The 19,689-nt window shown below is 47.4% G+C and overlaps 1 protein-coding gene across 9 annotated transcripts in view; it reads right to left on the reverse strand.

The window, feature by feature from the left end:
- The window catches only part of LOC124032089 (rap1 GTPase-activating protein 1-like), a 76,051-nt gene continuing 56,362 nt past the window's right edge, over positions 1-19,689 (reverse strand). For 5 of the 9 annotated variants that reach the window (XM_046344177.1, XM_046344174.1, XM_046344182.1 and 2 more), the window contains 12 exons: positions 19,097-19,226; positions 18,169-18,324; positions 17,988-18,059; positions 17,797-17,883; positions 17,529-17,669; positions 13,772-13,849; positions 12,483-12,592; positions 5,637-5,768; positions 1,714-1,852; positions 1,491-1,602; positions 1,094-1,173; positions 1-493 (listed from right to left, as the gene is read on the reverse strand). In XM_046344177.1, the coding sequence (XP_046200133.1) occupies positions 398-493; positions 1,094-1,173; positions 1,491-1,602; positions 1,714-1,852; positions 5,637-5,768; positions 12,483-12,592; positions 13,772-13,849; positions 17,529-17,669; positions 17,797-17,883; positions 17,988-18,059; positions 18,169-18,324; positions 19,097-19,226 (1,333 nt within the window). In that variant the 3' untranslated portion in view covers positions 1-397. The remainder of the gene's footprint in view (positions 494-1,093; positions 1,174-1,490; positions 1,603-1,713; positions 1,853-5,636; positions 5,769-12,482; positions 12,593-13,771; positions 13,850-17,528; positions 17,670-17,796; positions 17,884-17,987; positions 18,060-18,168; positions 18,325-19,096; positions 19,227-19,689) is intronic. The other 4 variants (XM_046344176.1, XM_046344175.1, XM_046344178.1 and 1 more) reach the window with 4 other exon arrangements.

Here is a 19,689-nt window from a genome sequence, read left to right on the forward strand (position 1 = left end):
TATTTGGAATGAAATAGGTTAAATTAATAGATTTTTTTCAGGCAGTGCTACTGTCACTATATTGTACAATCCATATGACTATACCAACATGCCCCTCCCAAAGTCTCTGGCAGAGTTCAATGTCGCTATAGCTACCATGTGATCCACGTGTCTACATACAGTAGGCGTCAACAAAACTGAACCAAAGGTACCATTTGTTCACTGAGACAAATACACCTATTTACACAAAACCAGGCAGAAGATGTGTGTACAGACAGAGGCGAGGGAGTGAGCAGAACGAAACGACACTGTGCAAAAGTTGGCCCCTCTGTGTTTGACTTCCTCTCCTGGTACGACACCACCAACACCACCGCCGGGGCTTCTGGGAAGGGGTGGTCTGGCCTCACTGACTAGCAGACTATCCAGGGTCCACCTCATCCTCATCGTCATCCTTGGTTACGGTGAAAGCCTGTGCTCGTCTCACCTCCCAGAAGGATTGTGTCTTATGGGTATGCTTTAGGGACAGGAGACACAAGACAAGACTCTTACTTAAAGTTGACATGACAAAATGAGATGTAAATGAGGCTACAGTATATAAGTGGATAAGCAGGGCAGGATGTGTGTGTTCTTTTGAGGAGTTCTAAAACACTCATGAGGAAATGCATGTACAGTAGTTACAGTATATACTGTATAATGGAGTCCACCGCTTTCTATCATTCATCTATGATAGAACCCCATTCAGAGAGAGACAGGCAACCTACAGCTGGACACCCAGGAAATAACCAGGCTAACAGTTCTGGACAGGAAGGGTACACAGACAGAGATGTATAGAGAGCAACAAGGAATTACACAACAACCACAACAGTTATCACATGACCACAGTAATGAGAATACAACAGCAGCCGCAGTAACAGAAGTACAACATCTGAAGTTACAATGCCAATGTTCACTTAATAGAATAAAATAAGAATTCATGCAAAGGCAGAGAGCACACATCTATTTACAGTGAGCAAGGCATTTCAAACTGTACAATCTGAACTATTGTATTAGACAGAGGAACAGCTGTCGACCCCTAGCCCTTTGAGGCCTAGACCCAGTATGGATGATGTCTCACCGATGAGGACCGACTATCTTTTGGCCGGTCCAGTTTAATGCGGATCTCTGACCCTTTACCCCCATCAAGTTGACCAGGACCTGGATAATGAAACACATGACCTCAACAGTTATGATCCTGGACCAGGTTGTACTGGGAGAAATGTACAGTATATGGCCTTCTCGGACTCAATACCCCTATAAATCATACATATCTACATCATCAAACTGCCAAATGTTGTATTTATTTTGGTATGACCTTTATTTAACCAACCCCCTTTTACAATAACAACCTGGCAAGCAACAGTAACTGACTTCGAGACTCATATGTACCTTATGCCCTCTATTGTGTACGTCTACATTCTCCCCTTAGCTCCCTAGCCTCCTAGCCTCCTAGGCCCCCAGGCTCCCCTTCTCACCTGGCGAGCTGCCTCGGCTGGTGGTGCTTGTGCTGCTCATACTGTCCTCTAGCCATGTGCTGTAGGTTAACGAGTCCTGCTTGTGTGGCGTCCCCGATGATGACAGGCTCTCCTGGGGAACACACAAAAAAAGTTAGAAGCATGGGCAAAACATGCACACACACACACATACACACACAACGCGGGCATGCACCTACACACACAAGCACACACACACACTCACCATGCCAGTGTCATAGTCGTCCGTGGCCTCGGTCTCGTTCTCCTCCACCACACTGGCGAAGCTGCTGTCATTGGAGGAGGAGCGGGAAAGGTCGTGACCCTCAGGGATAGACTGAGCCCTGTTGTTACAAAGAGCAAAACTACATCCTGAGTCAGTCAGCCATCCACAATGTGACAGGACCATGCCTGCATTAATAGTCCACCAATAGAACCAGGCACTGTCACACATACACTGTCTGGAGTAGAAGACGTACATATTGTAGGATATTTGGGGGGGGGGTACCTAAATCACATTGTCCTAGTGATGTTAAACTTGATAGTGCACTACTCATGTTGATATGATGCTTACATTTGAATGTGAATGATAATATTGGCCTATACAGTGCATTCGGAAAGTATTCAGACCCCTTGACTTTTCCCCCCCAGAAATTCCACAGTGCTCTGGTGTAGGTTTTCATCGAGGATCTCATGGTCTGTACATTGCTATGTTCTTTAAATCAACATTATCAACATACAGCTGGCTGGTTATACGCTGTATCGGCAGGATAGAACAGCAACGTTTGGTAAGACAAGGGGCGGTGGACCATGTACTTTGTAAATAACAGCTGATGCACGATATCTAAGAAAGTCTCAAGGTTTTGCTCACCTGAGGTAGAGTATCTCATGATAAGCTGTAGACAACATTATCTACCTAGAGAGTTTTCATCTGTATTTTTCGTAGCTGTCTATATACCACCACAGACCGCACTCAAGCCAAAATTAAAGCAGGAAGCACCAGTGACACGATGAATAAAAAAGTTGTCAGATGAAGCAGATGCTAAGATAGCGTACTGTTTTGCGAGCATAGACTGGAATATGTCCTGGGATTCCAGTCTGTGCTAGGAAAACAGTCCTGTATCATTGAGGAGTACACCACATCAGTCACTGGCTTCATCAATAAGTGCATTGATGACGTCATCCCCACAGTGGCCGTATGTACATACCCCAACCAGAAGCCATGGATTACAGACAACATCCACACTGAGCTAAAGGCTAAAGCTGCTGAATTCAAGGAGCGGGACTCTAACCAAGAAGCTTATAAGAAATCCCCATATGCCCTCTGACGAACCATCAAACAGGCAAAGCATCAATACAGGACTAAGATCAAATTGTACTACTGGCTCTGATGCTCATCGGATGTGGCAGGGCTTGCAAACCATTACAGACTACAAAGGGAAGCACAGCTGAGAGCTGTCCAGTGACACGAGCCTACCAGACGTGCTAAACTACTTCTATACTCACTTCGAGGCAAATAACCCTGAAACATGCATGAGAGCACCAGCTGTTCTAGAAGAATGTGTGTTCACGCTCTCCGCAGCTGATGTGAGTAAGACCTTTAAACAGGTCAACATTCATAAGGCCACAGGGCCAGATGGATTACAAGGACGTATACCGCGAGCTTGCGCTGACCAACTGGCAAGTGTCTTCACTGACATTTTCAACCTCTCCCTGTCCAAGTCTGTAATACCAACATGTTTTAACTAGACCACCATAGTCCCTGTGCCCAAGAACACTAAGGTATCCTGCCTAAATGACAGCTACCGACCTGTAGCACTCACGTCTGTAGCCATGGAGTGCTTTGAAATGCTGGTCATGGCTCACATTAACACCATTATCCCAGAAACCCTAGATTCACTCCAATTTGCGTATCGCCTTAACAGATCCATAGATGATGCAATCTCTATTGCACTCCTCACTGCCCTTTCCCACCTGGACAAAAGGAACACCTGTGTGAGAATGCTATTCATTGACTACAGCGCAGCATTCAACACCATTGTGCCCTCAAAGCTCATCAATAAGCTAAGGACCCTGGGACTAAACACCTCTCTCTGCAACTGGATCCTGGACTTCCTGATGGGCCGCCCCCAGGTGGTAAGGGTAGGTAACAACACATCTGCCACGCTGATCCTCAACACAGGGGCCACTCAGGGGTGTGTGCTCAATCCCCTCCTGTACTCCCTGTTCTCTCATGACTGCATGGCCAGGCACTACACCAACACTATCATGAAGTTTTCCAATGACACAACAGTGGTAGGCCTGATCACCAACAATGACGAGACAGTCTATAGGGAGGAGGCCAGAGACCTGGCTGTGAGGTACCAGGACAACAACCTCTCCCTCAACGTGATCAATACAAAGGAGATGATTGTGGACTATAAGAAAAAGAGGACCGAGCATGCTCCCATTCTCATCGTCGGGGCTGTAGTGGAGCAGTTTGAGAGCTTCAAGTTCCTTGCTGTCCACATCACCAACAAACTAAATGGTCCAAGCACACCAAGACAGTTGTGAAGAGGGCACGACAAAACCTATTCCCCTTCAGGAGACTGTAAAGATTTGGCATGGGTCCTCAGATCCTCAAAGGGTTCTACAGCTGCACCACTGGTTGCATCACTGCCTGGTATGGCAACTGCTCTGCCTCCGATCGCAAGGCACTACAGAGGGTAGTTCGTATGGCCCAGTAAATCACTGGTGCAAAACTTCATGCCATCCAGAACCTCTATACCAGGCGGTGTCAGAGGAAGGCCCTAAAAATGGTCAAAGACTCCAGCCACCCTAGTCATAGACTGTTCTCTCTGCTACCGCACCGCAAGCAGTATTGGAGCACCAAGTCTAGGTCCAAGAGGCTTCTAAACAGCTTCTACCCCCAAGTCATAAGCCTCCTGAACATCCAATCAAATGGCTATTCAGACTATTTGCATTGCCCCCCCCCCTTTTAAACCTCTGCTACTCTCTGCTGTTATCATCCATGCATTATTCGTACTTATATATCATTTTTAAACTGCATTGTTGGTTAGGGGCTCGTAAGTAAGCATTTCACTGTAAGGTCTACTACACCTGCTGTATTCGGCGCATGTGGCTAATACAATTTGATTTGATTTTTCCCTCAATCCTGACAATTCTTCCAGTCCTTGCCACAGAAAAACACCCTCACGGCATGATGCTGCCACCACCATGCTTCACAGTAGGGACAGTGCCAGGTTTCCTCCAGACGTGATGCTTGGCATTCAGGCCAAAGAATTCAATGTTGGTTTCATCAGACCAGAACATCTTGTTTCTCATGGTCTGAGAGTCCTAAGTGCATTTTGGCAAACTCCAAGCGGGCTGTCATGTGCCTTTTACTGAGGAGTGGCTTCCGTCTGGCCACTCTACCATAGAGGCCTGATTGGTGGAGTGCTGTAAAGATGATTGTCATTCTGGAAGGTTCTCCCATCTCCCCAGAGCAACTCCAGAGCTCTGTCGGTGTGACCATGGGGTTCTTGGTCACCTCCCTGACAAAGGCCTTTCTCCCCCGATTGCTCAGTTTGGCCAGGCGGCCAGCTCTAGGAAGAGTCTTGGTGGTTCTAAACTTTTTCAATTTAAGAATGATGGAGGCAACTGTGTTCCTGCAGACCTTCAACGCTGCAGACATTTTTGGTATACTTCCCCAGACTTGTGTCTCGACACAATCCTGTCTCGGAGCTCTACAGACAATTGCTTGGTTTTCGCTCTGACATGCACTGTCAACTGTGGGACCTTATATAGACAGGTGTGTGCCTTTTCAAATCATGTCCAATCAATTTAATTTACCGCAGGTGGACTCCAATCAAGTTGTAGAAACATCTCAAGGATGATCAGTGGAAAGAGGATGCACCTGAGCTCAATTTTGAGTCTCAAAGCAAAGGGTCTGAATACTTATTTAAATAAGGTATGTCTGTTTTTTATTTTGAATACATTTTTCAAAAATGTCGAAAAACCTGTTTTCGCTTTGTCATTGTGTGGTATTGTGTGTAGATTGATGAGGATTTTATTTTATCCATTTTAGAATAAGTCTGTAACGTAACAAAATGTGGGTCTGAATACTTTCTGAATGCATTGTATAGCTGTGTTAAAATGTAATCTACTCACATGTTCTTTGTAATGAGCACTTCTGGTGAGCTTTGATTGGAGGAGTTCTCAGACTTGGGATCCTGAGAGGCATGGTCACTGTCAGGAGTCTTCTGTGTGCCAGGTAAACACTCCCTACCGCTGTGGCTGCTGCTGAGTGGGGAGTGGACAGGGCGATAGATGGAGACAGGGACAGGTAGATGGAGACAGGGACAGGGCGATAGATGGAGACAGGGACAGGGCGATAGATGGATACAGGGACAGGGACAGGGCGATAGATGGAGACAGGGACAGGGCGATAGATGGAGACAGGGACAGGGCGATAGATGGAGACAGGGACAGGGACAGGGCGATAGATGGAGACAGGGACAGGGACAGGGCGATAGATGGAGACAGGGACAGGGACAGGGCGATAGATTGAGACAGGGACAGGGCGATAGATTGAGACAGGGACAGGGACAGGTAGATGGATACAGGGACAGGGCGATAGATGGAGACAGGGACAGGGACAGGGCGATAGATGGAGACAGGGACAGGGCGATAGATGGAGACAGGGACAGGGCGATAGATGGAGACAGGGACAGGGACAGGGCGATAGATGGATACAGGGACAGGGACAGGGCGATAGATGGAGACAGGGACAGGGCGATAGATGGAGACAGGGACAGGGACAGGTAGATGGATGGGACAGGGACAGATGGAGACAGGGACAGGGACAGATGGAGATGGAGACAGGGACAGGGCGATAGATGGAGACAGGGACAGGGCGATAGATGGAGACAGGGACAGGGACAGGGCGATAGATGGATACAGGGACAGGGACAGGTAGATGGAGACAGGGACAGGGCGATAGATGGAGACAGGGACAGGGACAGGGCGATAGATGGAGACAGGGACAGGGACAGGGCGATAGATGGAGACAGGGACAGGGCGATAGATTGAGACAGGGACAGGGACAGGTAGATGGATACAGGGACAGGGCGATAGATGGAGACAGGGACAGGGGGCACAGGGACAGGGCGATAGATGGAGACAGGGACAGGGCGATAGATGGATACAGGGACAGGGCGATAGATGGAGACAGGGACAGGGACAGGGACAGGGCGATAGATGGATACAGGGACAGGGCGATAGATGGAGACAGGAACAGGGCGATAGATGGAGACAGGGACAGGGCGATAGATGGAGACAGGGACAGGGCGATAGATGGAGACAGGGACAGGGCGATAGATGGAGACAGGGACAGGGCGATAGATGGAGACAGGGACAGGGCGATAGATGGAGACAGGGACAGGGCGATAGATGGAGACAGGGACAGGGCGATAGATGGAGACAGGGACAGGGCGATAGATGGAGACAGGGACAGGGCGATAGATGGATACAGGGACAGGGCGATAGATGGATACAGGGACAGGGCGATAGATGGATACAGGGACAGGGCGATAGATGGAGACAGGGACAGGGCGATAGATGGAGACAGGGACAGGGCGATAGATGGAGACAGGGACAGGGCGATAGATGGAGACAGGGACAGGGCGATAGATGGAGACAGGGACAGGGCGATAGATGGAGACAGGGACAGGGCGATAGATGGAGACAGGGACAGGGCGATAGGTGGAGACAGGGACAGGGCGATAGATGGATACAGGGACAGGGACAGGGCGATAGATGGATACAGGGACAGGGACAGGGCGATAGATGGAGACAGGGACAGGGCGATAGATGGAGACAGGGACAGGGCGATAGATGGAGACAGGGACAGGGCGATAGATGGAGACAGGGACAGGGCGATAGATGGAGACAGGGACAGGGCGATAGATGGAGACAGGGACAGGGCGATAGATGGAGACAGGGACAGGGCGATAGATGGAGACAGGGACAGGGCGATAGATGGAGACAGGGACAGGGCGATAGATGGAGACAGGGACAGGGACAGGGACAGGTAGATGGATACAGGGACAGGGCGATAGATGGATACAGGGACAGGGACAGGTAGATGGATACAGGGACAGGGCGATAGATGGAGACAGGGACAGGGCGATAGATGGAGACAGGGACAGGGCGATAGATGGATACAGGGACAGGGCGATAGATGGATACAGGGACAGGGCGATAGATGGAGACAGGGACAGGGCGATAGATGGAGACAGGGACAGGGCGATAGATGGAGACAGGGACAGGGCGATAGATGGAGACAGGGACAGGGCGATAGATGGAGACAGGGACAGGGCGATAGATGGATACAGGGACAGGGACAGGGCGATAGATGGATACAGGGACAGGGACAGGGCGATAGATGGAGACAGAGACAGGGAGATAGATGGAGACAGGGACAGGGCGATAGATGGAGACAGGGACAGGGCGATAGATGGAGACAGGGACAGGGACAGGTAGATGGATACAGGGACAGGGCGATAGATGGATACAGGGACAGGGACAGGTAGATGGATACAGGGACAGGGCGATAGATGGAGACAGGGACAGGGCGATAGATGGATACAGGGACAGGGCGATAGATGGAGACAGGGACAGGGCGATAGATGGATACAGGGACAGGGCGATAGATGGAGACAGGGACAGGGCGATAGATGGATACAGGGACAGGGCGATAGATGGATACAGGGACAGGGCGATAGATGGAGACAGGGACAGGGCGATAGATGGAGACAGGGACAGGGCGATAGATGGAGACAGGGACAGGGCGATAGATGGAGACAGGGACAGGGCGATAGATGGATACAGGGACAGGGACAGGGCGATAGATGGAGACAGGGACAGGGCGATAGATGGAGACAGGGACAGGGCGATAGATGGAGACAGGGACAGGGCGATAGATGGAGACAGGGACAGGGCGATAGATGGAGACAGGGACAGGGCGATAGATGGAGACAGGGATAGGGAGACAGGGACAGGGCGATAGATGGATACAGACAGGGACAGGGCGATAGATGGATACAGGGACAGGGACAGGGCGATAGATGGAGACAGGGACAGGGCGATAGATGGAGACAGGGACAGGGACAGGGCGATAGATGGAGACAGGGACAGGGACAGGGCGATAGATGGAGACAGGGACAGGGCGATAGATGGAGACAGGGACAGGGCGATAGATGGAGACAGGGACAGGGCGATAGATGGAGACAGGGACAGGGCGATAGATGGAGACAGGAACAGGGCGATAGATGGAGACAGGGACAGGGCGATAGATGGAGACAGGGACAGGGCGATAGATGGATACAGGGACAGGGACAGGTAGATGGATACAGGGACAGGGCGATAGATGGAGACAGGGACAGGGCGATAGATGGATACAGGGACAGGGACAGGTAGATGGATACAGGGACAGGGCGATAGATGGAGACAGGGACAGGGCGATAGATGGAGACAGGGACAGGGCGGTAGATGGATACAGGGACAGGGACAGGTAGATGGAGACAGGGACAGGGCGATAGATGGAGACAGGGACAGGGCGGTAGATGGATACAGGGACAGGGCGATAGATGGAGACAGGGACAGGGCGATAGATGGAGACAGGGACAGGGCGATAGATGGATACAGGGACAGGGCGATAGATGGAGACAGGGACAGGGCGATAGATGGAGACAGGGACAGGGCGATAGATGGAGACAGGGACAGGGCGATAGATGGAGACAGGGACAGGGCGGTAGATGGATACAGGGACAGGGCGATAGATGGAGACAGGGACAGGGCGATAGATGGAGACAGGGACAGGGCGATAGATGGAGACAGGGACAGGGCGATAGATGGAGACAGGGACAGGGCGATAGATGGATACAGGGACAGGGCGATAGATGGAGACAGGGACAGGGCGATAGATGGAGACAGGGACAGGGCGATAGATGGAGACAGGGACAGGGCGATAGATGGAGACAGGGACAGGGCGGTAGATGGATACAGGGACAGGGCGATAGATGGAGACAGGGACAGGGCGATAGATGGAGACAGGGACAGGGCGATAGATGGAGACAGGGACAGGGCGGTAGATGGATACAGGGACAGGGCGGTAGATGGATACAGGGACAGGGCGATAGATGGATACAGGGACAGGGATAGATGGAGACAGGGACAGGGCGATAGATGGAGACAGGGACAGGGCGATAGATGGAGACAGGGACAGGGCGATAGATGGAGACAGGGACAGGGCGGTAGATGGAGACAGGGACAGGGCGATAGATGGAGACAGGGACAGGGCGATAGATGGAGACAGGGACAGGGCGATAGATGGAGACAGGGACAGGGCGATAGATGGAGACAGGGACAGGGCGATAGATGGAGACAGGAACAGGGCGATAGATGGAGACAGGGACAGGGCGATAGATGGAGACAGGGACAGGGCGATAGATGGATACAGGGACAGGGACAGGGACAGGGACAGGTAGATGGATACAGGGACAGGGCGATAGATGGAGACAGGGACAGGGCGATAGATGGATACAGGGACAGGGACAGGTAGATGGATACAGGGACAGGGTGATAGATGGAGACAGGGACAGGGCGATAGATGGAGACAGGGACAGGGCGGTAGATGGATACAGGGACAGGGACAGGTAGATGGAGACAGGGACAGGGCGATAGATGGAGACAGGGACAGGGCGGTAGATGGATACAGGGACAGGGCGATAGATGGAGACAGGGACAGGGCGATAGATGGAGACAGGGACAGGGCGATAGATGGATACAGGGACAGGGCGATAGATGGAGACAGGGACAGGGCGATAGATGGAGACAGGGACAGGGCGATAGATGGAGACAGGGACAGGGCGTTAGATGGATACAGGGACAGGGCGATAGATGGAGACAGGGACAGGGCGATAGATGGAGACAGGGACAGGGCGATAGATGGAGACAGGGACAGGGCGATAGATGGAGACAGGGACAGGGCGGTAGATGGATACAGGGACAGGGCGATAGATGGATACAGGGCGATAGATGGAGACAGGGACAGGGCGATAGATGGAGACAGGGACAGGGCGATAGATGGAGACAGGGACAGGGCGGTAGATGGATACAGGGACAGGGCGATAGATGGATACAGGGACAGGGCGGTAGATGGATACAGGGACAGGTAGATGGATACAGGGACAGGGCGGTAGATAGATACAGGGACAGGTAGATGGATACAGGGACAGGGCGGTAGATGGATACAGGGACAGGGCGGTAGATGGATACAGGGACAGGTAGATGGATACAGGGACAGGATCAGGACATCAGACAGAAACACAGGATATTATAACTAACATATAATGGGTATCATAAGCATTAACCCCCCTTGGAGTTTTTCACACTTTGTTGCGTGACAAAGTGGGATTTAAATAGATTTAATTTATATATACACCAGATACTCCATAATGTCAAAGTGAAAAGAAATTATACATATTTTAACAAATTAATAAAAATAAAATAACTAAAATGTAGATCAGGAGTAAAATCTGGCACAACATAAGTTACATGGACTGAAATGTGTGAAATAATTGGGCTAAACATGATTTTTTAATGACTACCCCTTCCTCTGTTCCCCATACATACAACATCTGTAAGGTCCCTCAGTCAAGTATTACATTTCCAGCACAGACTCAACTACAAAGACCATGGAGTTTTTCAAAGCCTCAAAGAAGGGAAGTAATTGGTACATAGATAACAATAACAAATCAGACATTGAATATCTCTTTTAGCATGATCAAGTTAATAATTATGCTGTGGATGAAGTATTAAACCACCCAGACACAACAAAGATACAATTGTCCTTCTGAACTGAGATGCAGGACAGGAAGGAAACTGTGAGGTTATTGGTGTCCTTCTGTAGCTCAGTTGGTAGAGCATGGCGCTTGTAACGCCAGGGTAGTGGGTTCGATCCCTGGGACCACCCATACGTAGAATGTATGCACACATGACTGTAAGTCGCTTTGGATAAAAGCGTCTGCTAAATGGCATATGTTATTATTATTATTTTAAAACAGTTCATTGGCTGTGATAGGAGAAAACAGGATGGATTAACAACATTGTAGTCAAAATAATAATGAATATACAGAATAAAAAGGCACAAAAGTAATCCTGCAAAAAAACACGATAAAGGAATACTTTTTTGGCCTAAATGTTTTGGGCAAATCCAACTCAACACATCTCTGAGAAACTGCCTCCTTATTTTCAAGCATGGTGGTGGCTGCATCATGGTATGGGTATGCTTGACATCAGCAACAACTGCAGAGTTTTTCAGAATAAAAAAAAACAGGATGGAGCTAAGCACAGACAAAATCATTGAGCAAAACGTCTTTCAGTCTGATTTACACCACTGGGTAGAGGAATTTACCTTTAATCAATGGCCTACAACACAAGGCTAAATCTACACTGGAGTTGCTTAGCAAGAAGACAGTGAATGTTCCTGTTGACTTAAATCTGCTTGAAAATCTATGGCAAGACATGAAAATGGCTGTCTATTCATGATCCAACACCTGACAGAGCTTGAAGTATATGTGAAAAAATAATGGCCAAATATTGCACAATCCAGGTGATAAAAGCTCTTAGAGACTCACTCGAGAAAGGGTTTCTAACATGTATTGACTCCGGGAGGTAAATACTTATCTAATCAACGTATATTAGTGTTTTATTTTTCATAAATTAAAAACATTATGTAAAAACGTTATGATAGCATTTTTCTTCCACTTTGACATTATAGACCATTCCAAAAACATCACAATTAAATTCATTTAAATCCCACATCTTAACGCAACTAAATGTGAATACTTATGATACCCACTGTATGAACATCATATACAAACATCTATCAACATCAATATTCATGTCTATGAACATTGACCCGTCCCTGCTATGTGACTAGGTCACACTTACATTTTCTGGTGGACTTCCTGGATATTCTCAATACCGATGGCACTGCTACGTCTGGAGCTAAAGGGACCAGACTTTTTCCTGGTTGGACTCTTCCCAGGGATGATCAGAGACTGACAGGACAAGAAGAAAACAACCAGTGAGCATCCATGACACCATATCTTTCACAATAACAGCCTATCAATAGCCAAGAACATGGTATCTGTCTTTAATGCTTTGGTTATTGCATCGTTAGGCTCTGTTCATTTGTTTCTAGTACGTTAGGTGTTATTACACAGTATGTCATCCCTTGTATTTTACAAATGTCATGACTTTCCAGGTATTGTATCATTATTCACTGTAAATCTTGAGACAATTTAACCGTCTCTGCGGAAAGTACAAGATGTTCTATCTTGCATAAGAATGAATCATTTTTATCAGGCTACGTACAGAGTAACCATCCTTATGCCTCGGAGTTGTGGCTAACAGAGATAAGAAAACATTAGAATATGCACTTAGAGGCTCAGCAACAAGCCCCAGTTCCACTCAGATTGGCTAGCGAGAGCAGAGCATGAGATGAAAGATGAGTTGTAGAGCTCCAGGGCTTACCACTAAAATGTGCTTTCTGACTGAACACTTTGTTCACTCAATCTCCCTTTGTAAGCTCTCAAAATAAGGACTTGAAAAATAGATTGTGTTTAATGTGGGCTTCAAAGAGCTTGAGAAGAATCTATGTTCTCTAAACCATTAATATTCATAGTTTTAAACAAATGGAGAATTAGCTAAGCAAGATTTGCATGTTGAGAGATATGCTTGTGGAGACTACAGAGGGTGAACACACAATACAATATAATAACAAAACAAGGAAATATGAAAAAAAAGACCTGTTAAGTGACGGCTAAGGGCATTAAACGGACCACTTGTCTCTATGCACTTATACAAAACGTTATTTGTGCTAGTGTTGTACCTACAGTATATGTGATGTCATACGGATCAAAGGCTAGTGTACCGTGTGTTATGTAGTTCAAACAGTTGAGAGAGGCAAGTCATTTCACAAGCCTCAGTAATACCATAGCTTTAAAAATAGGTGTATAATACTGTATAGATGCAATCTCCTGCTAAGAAAGTCACATATTTCAGAATACGAGTCGTCCTTTTTGCATTTCTGGAGGGGTTGCCCTGGAATCCTAAAGTTGTGGTTCACTGACCAACCACAGGAAAAGTGTTTGTCAGGATGCAGTGTAGTCATGCTGAGAAATAAGACACAGAGAAGAAGAGTAGGAAGGAGGGAGTAGTTAGAATTCGATATGAACCTCTTCTACTGTTCCTATCCCTATGGCACTGCCTCGACGTCCATGTTTACCGGGACTTTTCCCTGGGACAAGCAATGACTGAGTCATACAGAGAGAGAGAGTGAGAGAGAGAGAGAGAAAAACACCATGAGATTAATTACATGCAGCAAGTTACTGTTTGTTATTAAAACAAATTACATGAAAGCATGTGTTATATCTGAACTTTACAAATAAAAGCACAGTTTTAAAATATAGACAGAGAGTGAGACTTTGGGCACCACGGGTGTGACACAGACAGTGAAATAGGGAGACACACTTTAGCAGAGAGAAAAAAATGGCCCACAGAATTGGGCCTGTAAAGAAGAGGATGACGGAGTCATGGAGAAGAAAGAGGAAGAGTAGAAAACAAGTACACATACATATGTTACAGCGTTGGAGAGTGCAGCAGACATGGTCACGAACAAGAAGAAAGCCTCCAGTAGAGTCACATAGAGGTTAGTTACAAATACTTTTCAAAGCACTTGTTATTTGTTTCATGCTTCATCAATATGTTTTCTTTGAGTCTTTTCTATGTATGTGGCATCTTAGACAAAGGGGATGACTTAATAGAGAAAGATCTTGTGACTTCCCAAATTAGGTTCCTCTCAGATTTGATATAAATGTATATCATAAGTTTCATCAAAAATCTTAGTGGTATAATACATCCCCAAACATACAGGAAACATTCAAACAGTCATGAGCCACACTTGTATCACTTAGAAGGGCAACTCTTCTGCCACTGGAGTGTCAGACATATCATTCCATCTGTCTGACAAATGGCAAAAACATTCTCGCCATGTACGCACTACGCACTCCCCTTGAACTCTTATAACTAACAAGCTTGTTCTTAAACACCACAAAGCAAACATAAAGCAGGAGCAGGAGCTGGCATGTACACAGAGCATACAGTGCAGGGACCCATTCTGATGCAATGCATATTCATGGAATTTTTATCATGAAAACAATATTAAATTGCATTCAATGTTAAAAACAATGTTAAAAATCAATGTTAAAAACTATTGTGCAAAAGCTCAGACACACCGGTAGGATTGTCAAATGTTTGTCTGCCGACAGTATTTAGCACCTCTGAACAGTGTTGGCAGTCAATCTCTTTTGTTTACACAGCCGAACCAGAAGGTGGCAGTAGCATTTTTTGCCAATGCATATCCGTGTGTAATACTTATGGTCTAGATTCCAAGCTATCTGCGCTAATGTTTCTAACCTGACTGATCCAAATCAGTCAGGTTTCAAGACTAGTCATTCAACTGAGACTGCTCTTCTCTGTATCACGGAGGCGCTCCGCACTGCTAAAGCTAACTCTCTCTCCTCTGCTCTCATCCTTCTAGACCTATCGGCTGCATTCGATACTGTGAACCATCAGATCCTCCTCTCCACCCTCTCCGAGTTGGGCATCTCCGGCGCGGCCCACGCTTGGATTGCGTCCTACCTGACAGGTCGCTCCTACCAGGTGGCGTGGCGAGAATCTGTCTCCTCACCACGCGCTCTCACCACTGGTGTCCCCCAGGGCTCTGTTCTAGGCCCTCTCATATTCTCGCTATACACCAAGTCACTTGGCTCTGTCATAACCTCACATGGTCTCTCCTATCATTGCTATGCAGACGACACACAATTAATCTTCTCCTTTCCCCCTTCTGATGACCAGGTGGCGAATCGCATCTCTGCATGTCTGGCAGACATATCAGTGTGGATGACGGATCACCACCTCAAGCTGAACCTCGGCAAGACGGAGCTGCTCGTCCTCCCGGGGAAGGACTGCCCGTTCCATGATCTCGCCATCACGGTTGACAACTCCATTGTGTCCTCCTCCCAGAGCGCTAAGAACCTTGGCATGATCCTGGACAACACCCTGTCGTTCTCAACTAACATCAAGGCGGTGGCCCGTTCCTGTAGGTTCATGCTCTACAACATCCGCAGAGTACGACCCTGCCTCACACAGGAAGCGGCGCAGGTCCTAATCCAGGCACTTGTCATCTCCCGTCTGGATTACTGCAACTCGCTGTTGGCTGGGCTCCCTGCCTGTGCCATTAAACCCCTACAATTCATCCAGAACGCCGCAGCCCGTCTGGTGTTCAACCTTCCCAAGTTCTCTCACGTCACCCCGCTCCTCCGCTCTCTCCACTGGCTTCCAGTTGAAGCTTGCATCCGCTACAAGACCATGGTGCTTGCCTACGGAGCTGTGAGGGGAACGGCACCTCAGTACCTCCAGGCTCTGATCAGGCCCTACACCCAAACAAGGGCACTGCGTTCATCCACCTCTGGCCTGCTCGCCTCCCTACCACTGAGGAAGTACAGTTCCCGCTCAGCCCAGTCAAAACTGTTCGCTGCTCTGGCCCCCCAATGGTGGAACAAACTCGCTCACGACGCCAGGACAGCGGAGTCAATCACCACCTTCCGGAGACACCTGAAACCCCACCTCTTTGAGGAATACCTAGGATAGGATAAGTAATCCTTCTCACCCCCCCCCTTTAAGATTTAGATGCACTATTGTAAAGTGACTGTTCTACTGGATGTCATAAGGTGAATGCACCAATTTGTAAGTCGCTCTGGATAAGAGCGTCTGCTAAATGACTTAAATGTAAATGTAAATGTTTATAGAAAGCACTTGTTGATGCTAGCCAGATGGCCAAAGCTAGATAACTACCTAGCAAGATGACGAATAAACATAATCCCATACTGCCTGTGCCAGCCCATAGCCAAATGTTTAGCTAGCTAACTAACTTAAGCATGTTCACTAGCTAGCGCAACATAGCTCATGGAAACCAGCTAATCGACTGCGACTTAAATATAATGTCAATACTAGCTACTGGTTAGCTAGCTTGGAGGAAGTATTTAGTGTTGTGTGCTTAGCTAACTACCATCCCATAGCATACATTGCTATGAATTATGACTGGCTCATCCGTGGATGTACAGAGAAAAGGCCCTCTGTTTTAATTTTTGTTTGTTGGCTCCCGCATGTTGGAGTTCGTACTCTCTGATTGGCTCAAAGCGAAGTTGTTGGCCACTGATTCTACATTGCGATTCTACAAGTAGAAGCGGTAGGTTCGTCACTACTATGTCGGCACGCAGTAGGTGTTCTATTAAGAGAAGGAACAGCCTTCCACTGTGATAAGTACCTATCAGCAGTGAGATTCTCTGTGTGTTTCATGCTTTAGAAGTTAGTGAGTTGAGTTAGGCACGCATGTGAGGGGGCTGGGCTCTATCAAGGGTTTCTCAGGGAAGGGAGAGGGAGCATCGCTCTCCTCACTCTGGAAGGGTGAAACAGAGAAGGAAATGTATGTCAAATGTATGTCACAAACACATGGTAGAATGCTGCAGACAGAACACAACACCACATAAAGCTTGACATTGAGAAGCTGGTGTGCCATTTGACAGAGCAGCAGAGCACAGACACAAGGATGTTCCCCAGACAGACTAATGGTGACTGATCAAGCAGTTGATGCCAGTGTCCTGTATTATAGATAAGGACATTCTTGGAACCCCCCAGACAGACAACAACCCGTACAACCAAGGGGAACAACAGAGAAATTGTGGCGTGTAAAGAACTGGAAATGATCCTCTGTTTTAGTTTCATAATTCAAATGAATTACAAATAGTTTCATGAGGGTGTTCTGTTTAGTACTGTTACATATTCAGGAACAAGTGATCATACGTAAAAACACATTAGTCAGTGCATACTAAGCTTATTGCCCCAAGCCTTTTCCCAGCCGTGCTGGGTTACCTTAAAGGTTTCAAAGAAGCCCCCTCCTCCTCCGGACCCGTTCTCCATCTTGTCCTCATCTCTTCCCAGACCCATCATGGCCTGGCTGTTGATGTGCAAGTCCTCATACAATGTCTCCAGTAAGGCTGACCGTGTGCGCTCCTGATAACACAAACAGGTGACAGTTCATATGTAATGATAGGCTGGCAACACTGTCTACCAAGGATGCTGGCCTGTGTCCCTTAGTTGGCTCCTGAAAACAATGACAGAGATCCTTTGAATAACTCACCTTCAGTTTGGCAAATTTCTCAGCTTTATAGCAGGCATACTCAGCATTGATGAGCTTCGTGAAGAGGAACTCCTGGAATTCTGGACCCTGGGATAAAAGAGAACGACTGAGTGACACAAAAGAAGGAGGAGAGAGAAAACACTAGCTGACCGGTGTTTTAAGGAGTTGGGATTGTAGTTGTGCCAACTTACTTTTCTAAAGACAGCCGGGTCTGGCAGGGGTGGTCCAAAGAAAGGTACGTCATTTCTCGCCGTCACTGACACCTAACAGAAGACAATCAAACTGGCCATGAATGATCAATGGTCACAGTATTGTATGTTTGGTATGATGTTGGTTGGCTAGTTTAGTGAAAATCAAGGAGTGCTTTAGCACCTTGTACAGTACATCACCAGTGCAGGCGTTCTCCACCTGCACCACTACGTAGGAATGGAGGAAGTTGGAGGCGATCATATCTGGTACGAACGGAGTGCTTTCCTCCTGGAACACTATGGCCACAATGTCATTCCCTATGTGCCTCTTCCTCTGCAACTGCAACACAGGACAGAACGTAAAGCAAAGCTGTATTGAACATTCATGTCACATGGAAATGCTTTCAAGAACAGTAATGAATTTGTCTGTCATGTATTGCTTGAGTAGGAGTAATACAAGTTTTTTATTAACTTTCAAACTACTGAATGTTGCAAATGCCTTTCTCTACCACTCTGGGGAGTCCCTTGTCTCTCCCCCTCTCTCTCCCTGTTTGTCTTGGCAGGTTTCTGTCTGTCCACAGATGAGCCAGGGTAAACCAACACCAGTTGGAGGGTTGCTGCTCCACCATATCAACCTGGACAACAGCTCTGATTGACTTAACTCTCAGGGAAACCAATCAGCTGCTCCCACTGCAGCTGTGGGCTCTGATTGCACATTGTGTGTTCGTACTGATAACTTATGGTGTGTGTTCGTCTAGATAGGCTTAAGACATTCTTCTGATAAGGTGTCTGTCTGTGTTTGTGTTGGGACAGTTTCCCTGATGAGTGAAGACTGAGGAAGTTTACACTGTAAGACATTATACAGTAGTGCTCCACTGAAAACTGCACTGAAAGAGAAAGATACTGTTTCTAAAGAAAACATACAAAATACATAAGCTTTATGGATGCTTCCAGAATGTTCCCAATCATAACGGATCATATGGATACCAATACTCATGTCATACCAGTACACAACGTTCTACTCATTTAAAACATGATCCATAACAGAATAAATAGTGTGATGATGACAGTCTGCATCAGTAGGAGGAGATCAGAGGGGTTTGTAATAGTACCTGTTGTGTGTCCCCCTCAGTGTAAGGCAGCTTGGTGGACACATGAAACATGACCTCCTTGTTGCGGTAGTTGTGGTAGACGGACTCAGATCCTGTCTGCCCGTGGGTCACATCCAACCCACCACGAAACCTAGACAGATAGGACCATTCAGTGAAACCCTCTATCTATTTCCAACACACTGTTCAAGACACAATCAATTGCACAATTGTGGTTGTTGCTATTGAATGTACACTACCGTTCAAAAGTTTGGGGTCACTTAGAAATGTCCTTGTTTTTGAAAGAAAAGCAATGTTTTTGTCCATTAAAATAACAACAAATTGATCAAAAATACAGTGTAGACATTGTTAATGTTGTAAATGACTATTGTAGCTGGAAATGGCTGATTTTTAATCAGTGTCTAGTTTGAGAAACAGACGCCTCACAAGTCCTCAACTGCCAGCTTCATTAAATAGTACCCGCAAAAAAAACAGTCTCAACGTCAACAGTGAAGAGGCAACTCCGAGATGCTGGCCTTCTAGGCAGATTTCCTCTGTCCAGTGTCTGTGTTCTTTTGCCCATCTTAATCTTTTTGAGACGGGTGTTTTGTGGGTTC

The sequence above is a fragment of the Oncorhynchus gorbuscha genome, linkage group LG03 (assembly GCF_021184085.1).
Source record: "Oncorhynchus gorbuscha isolate QuinsamMale2020 ecotype Even-year linkage group LG03, OgorEven_v1.0, whole genome shotgun sequence".
NCBI classification, from domain to species: domain Eukaryota; kingdom Metazoa; phylum Chordata; class Actinopteri; order Salmoniformes; family Salmonidae; genus Oncorhynchus; species Oncorhynchus gorbuscha.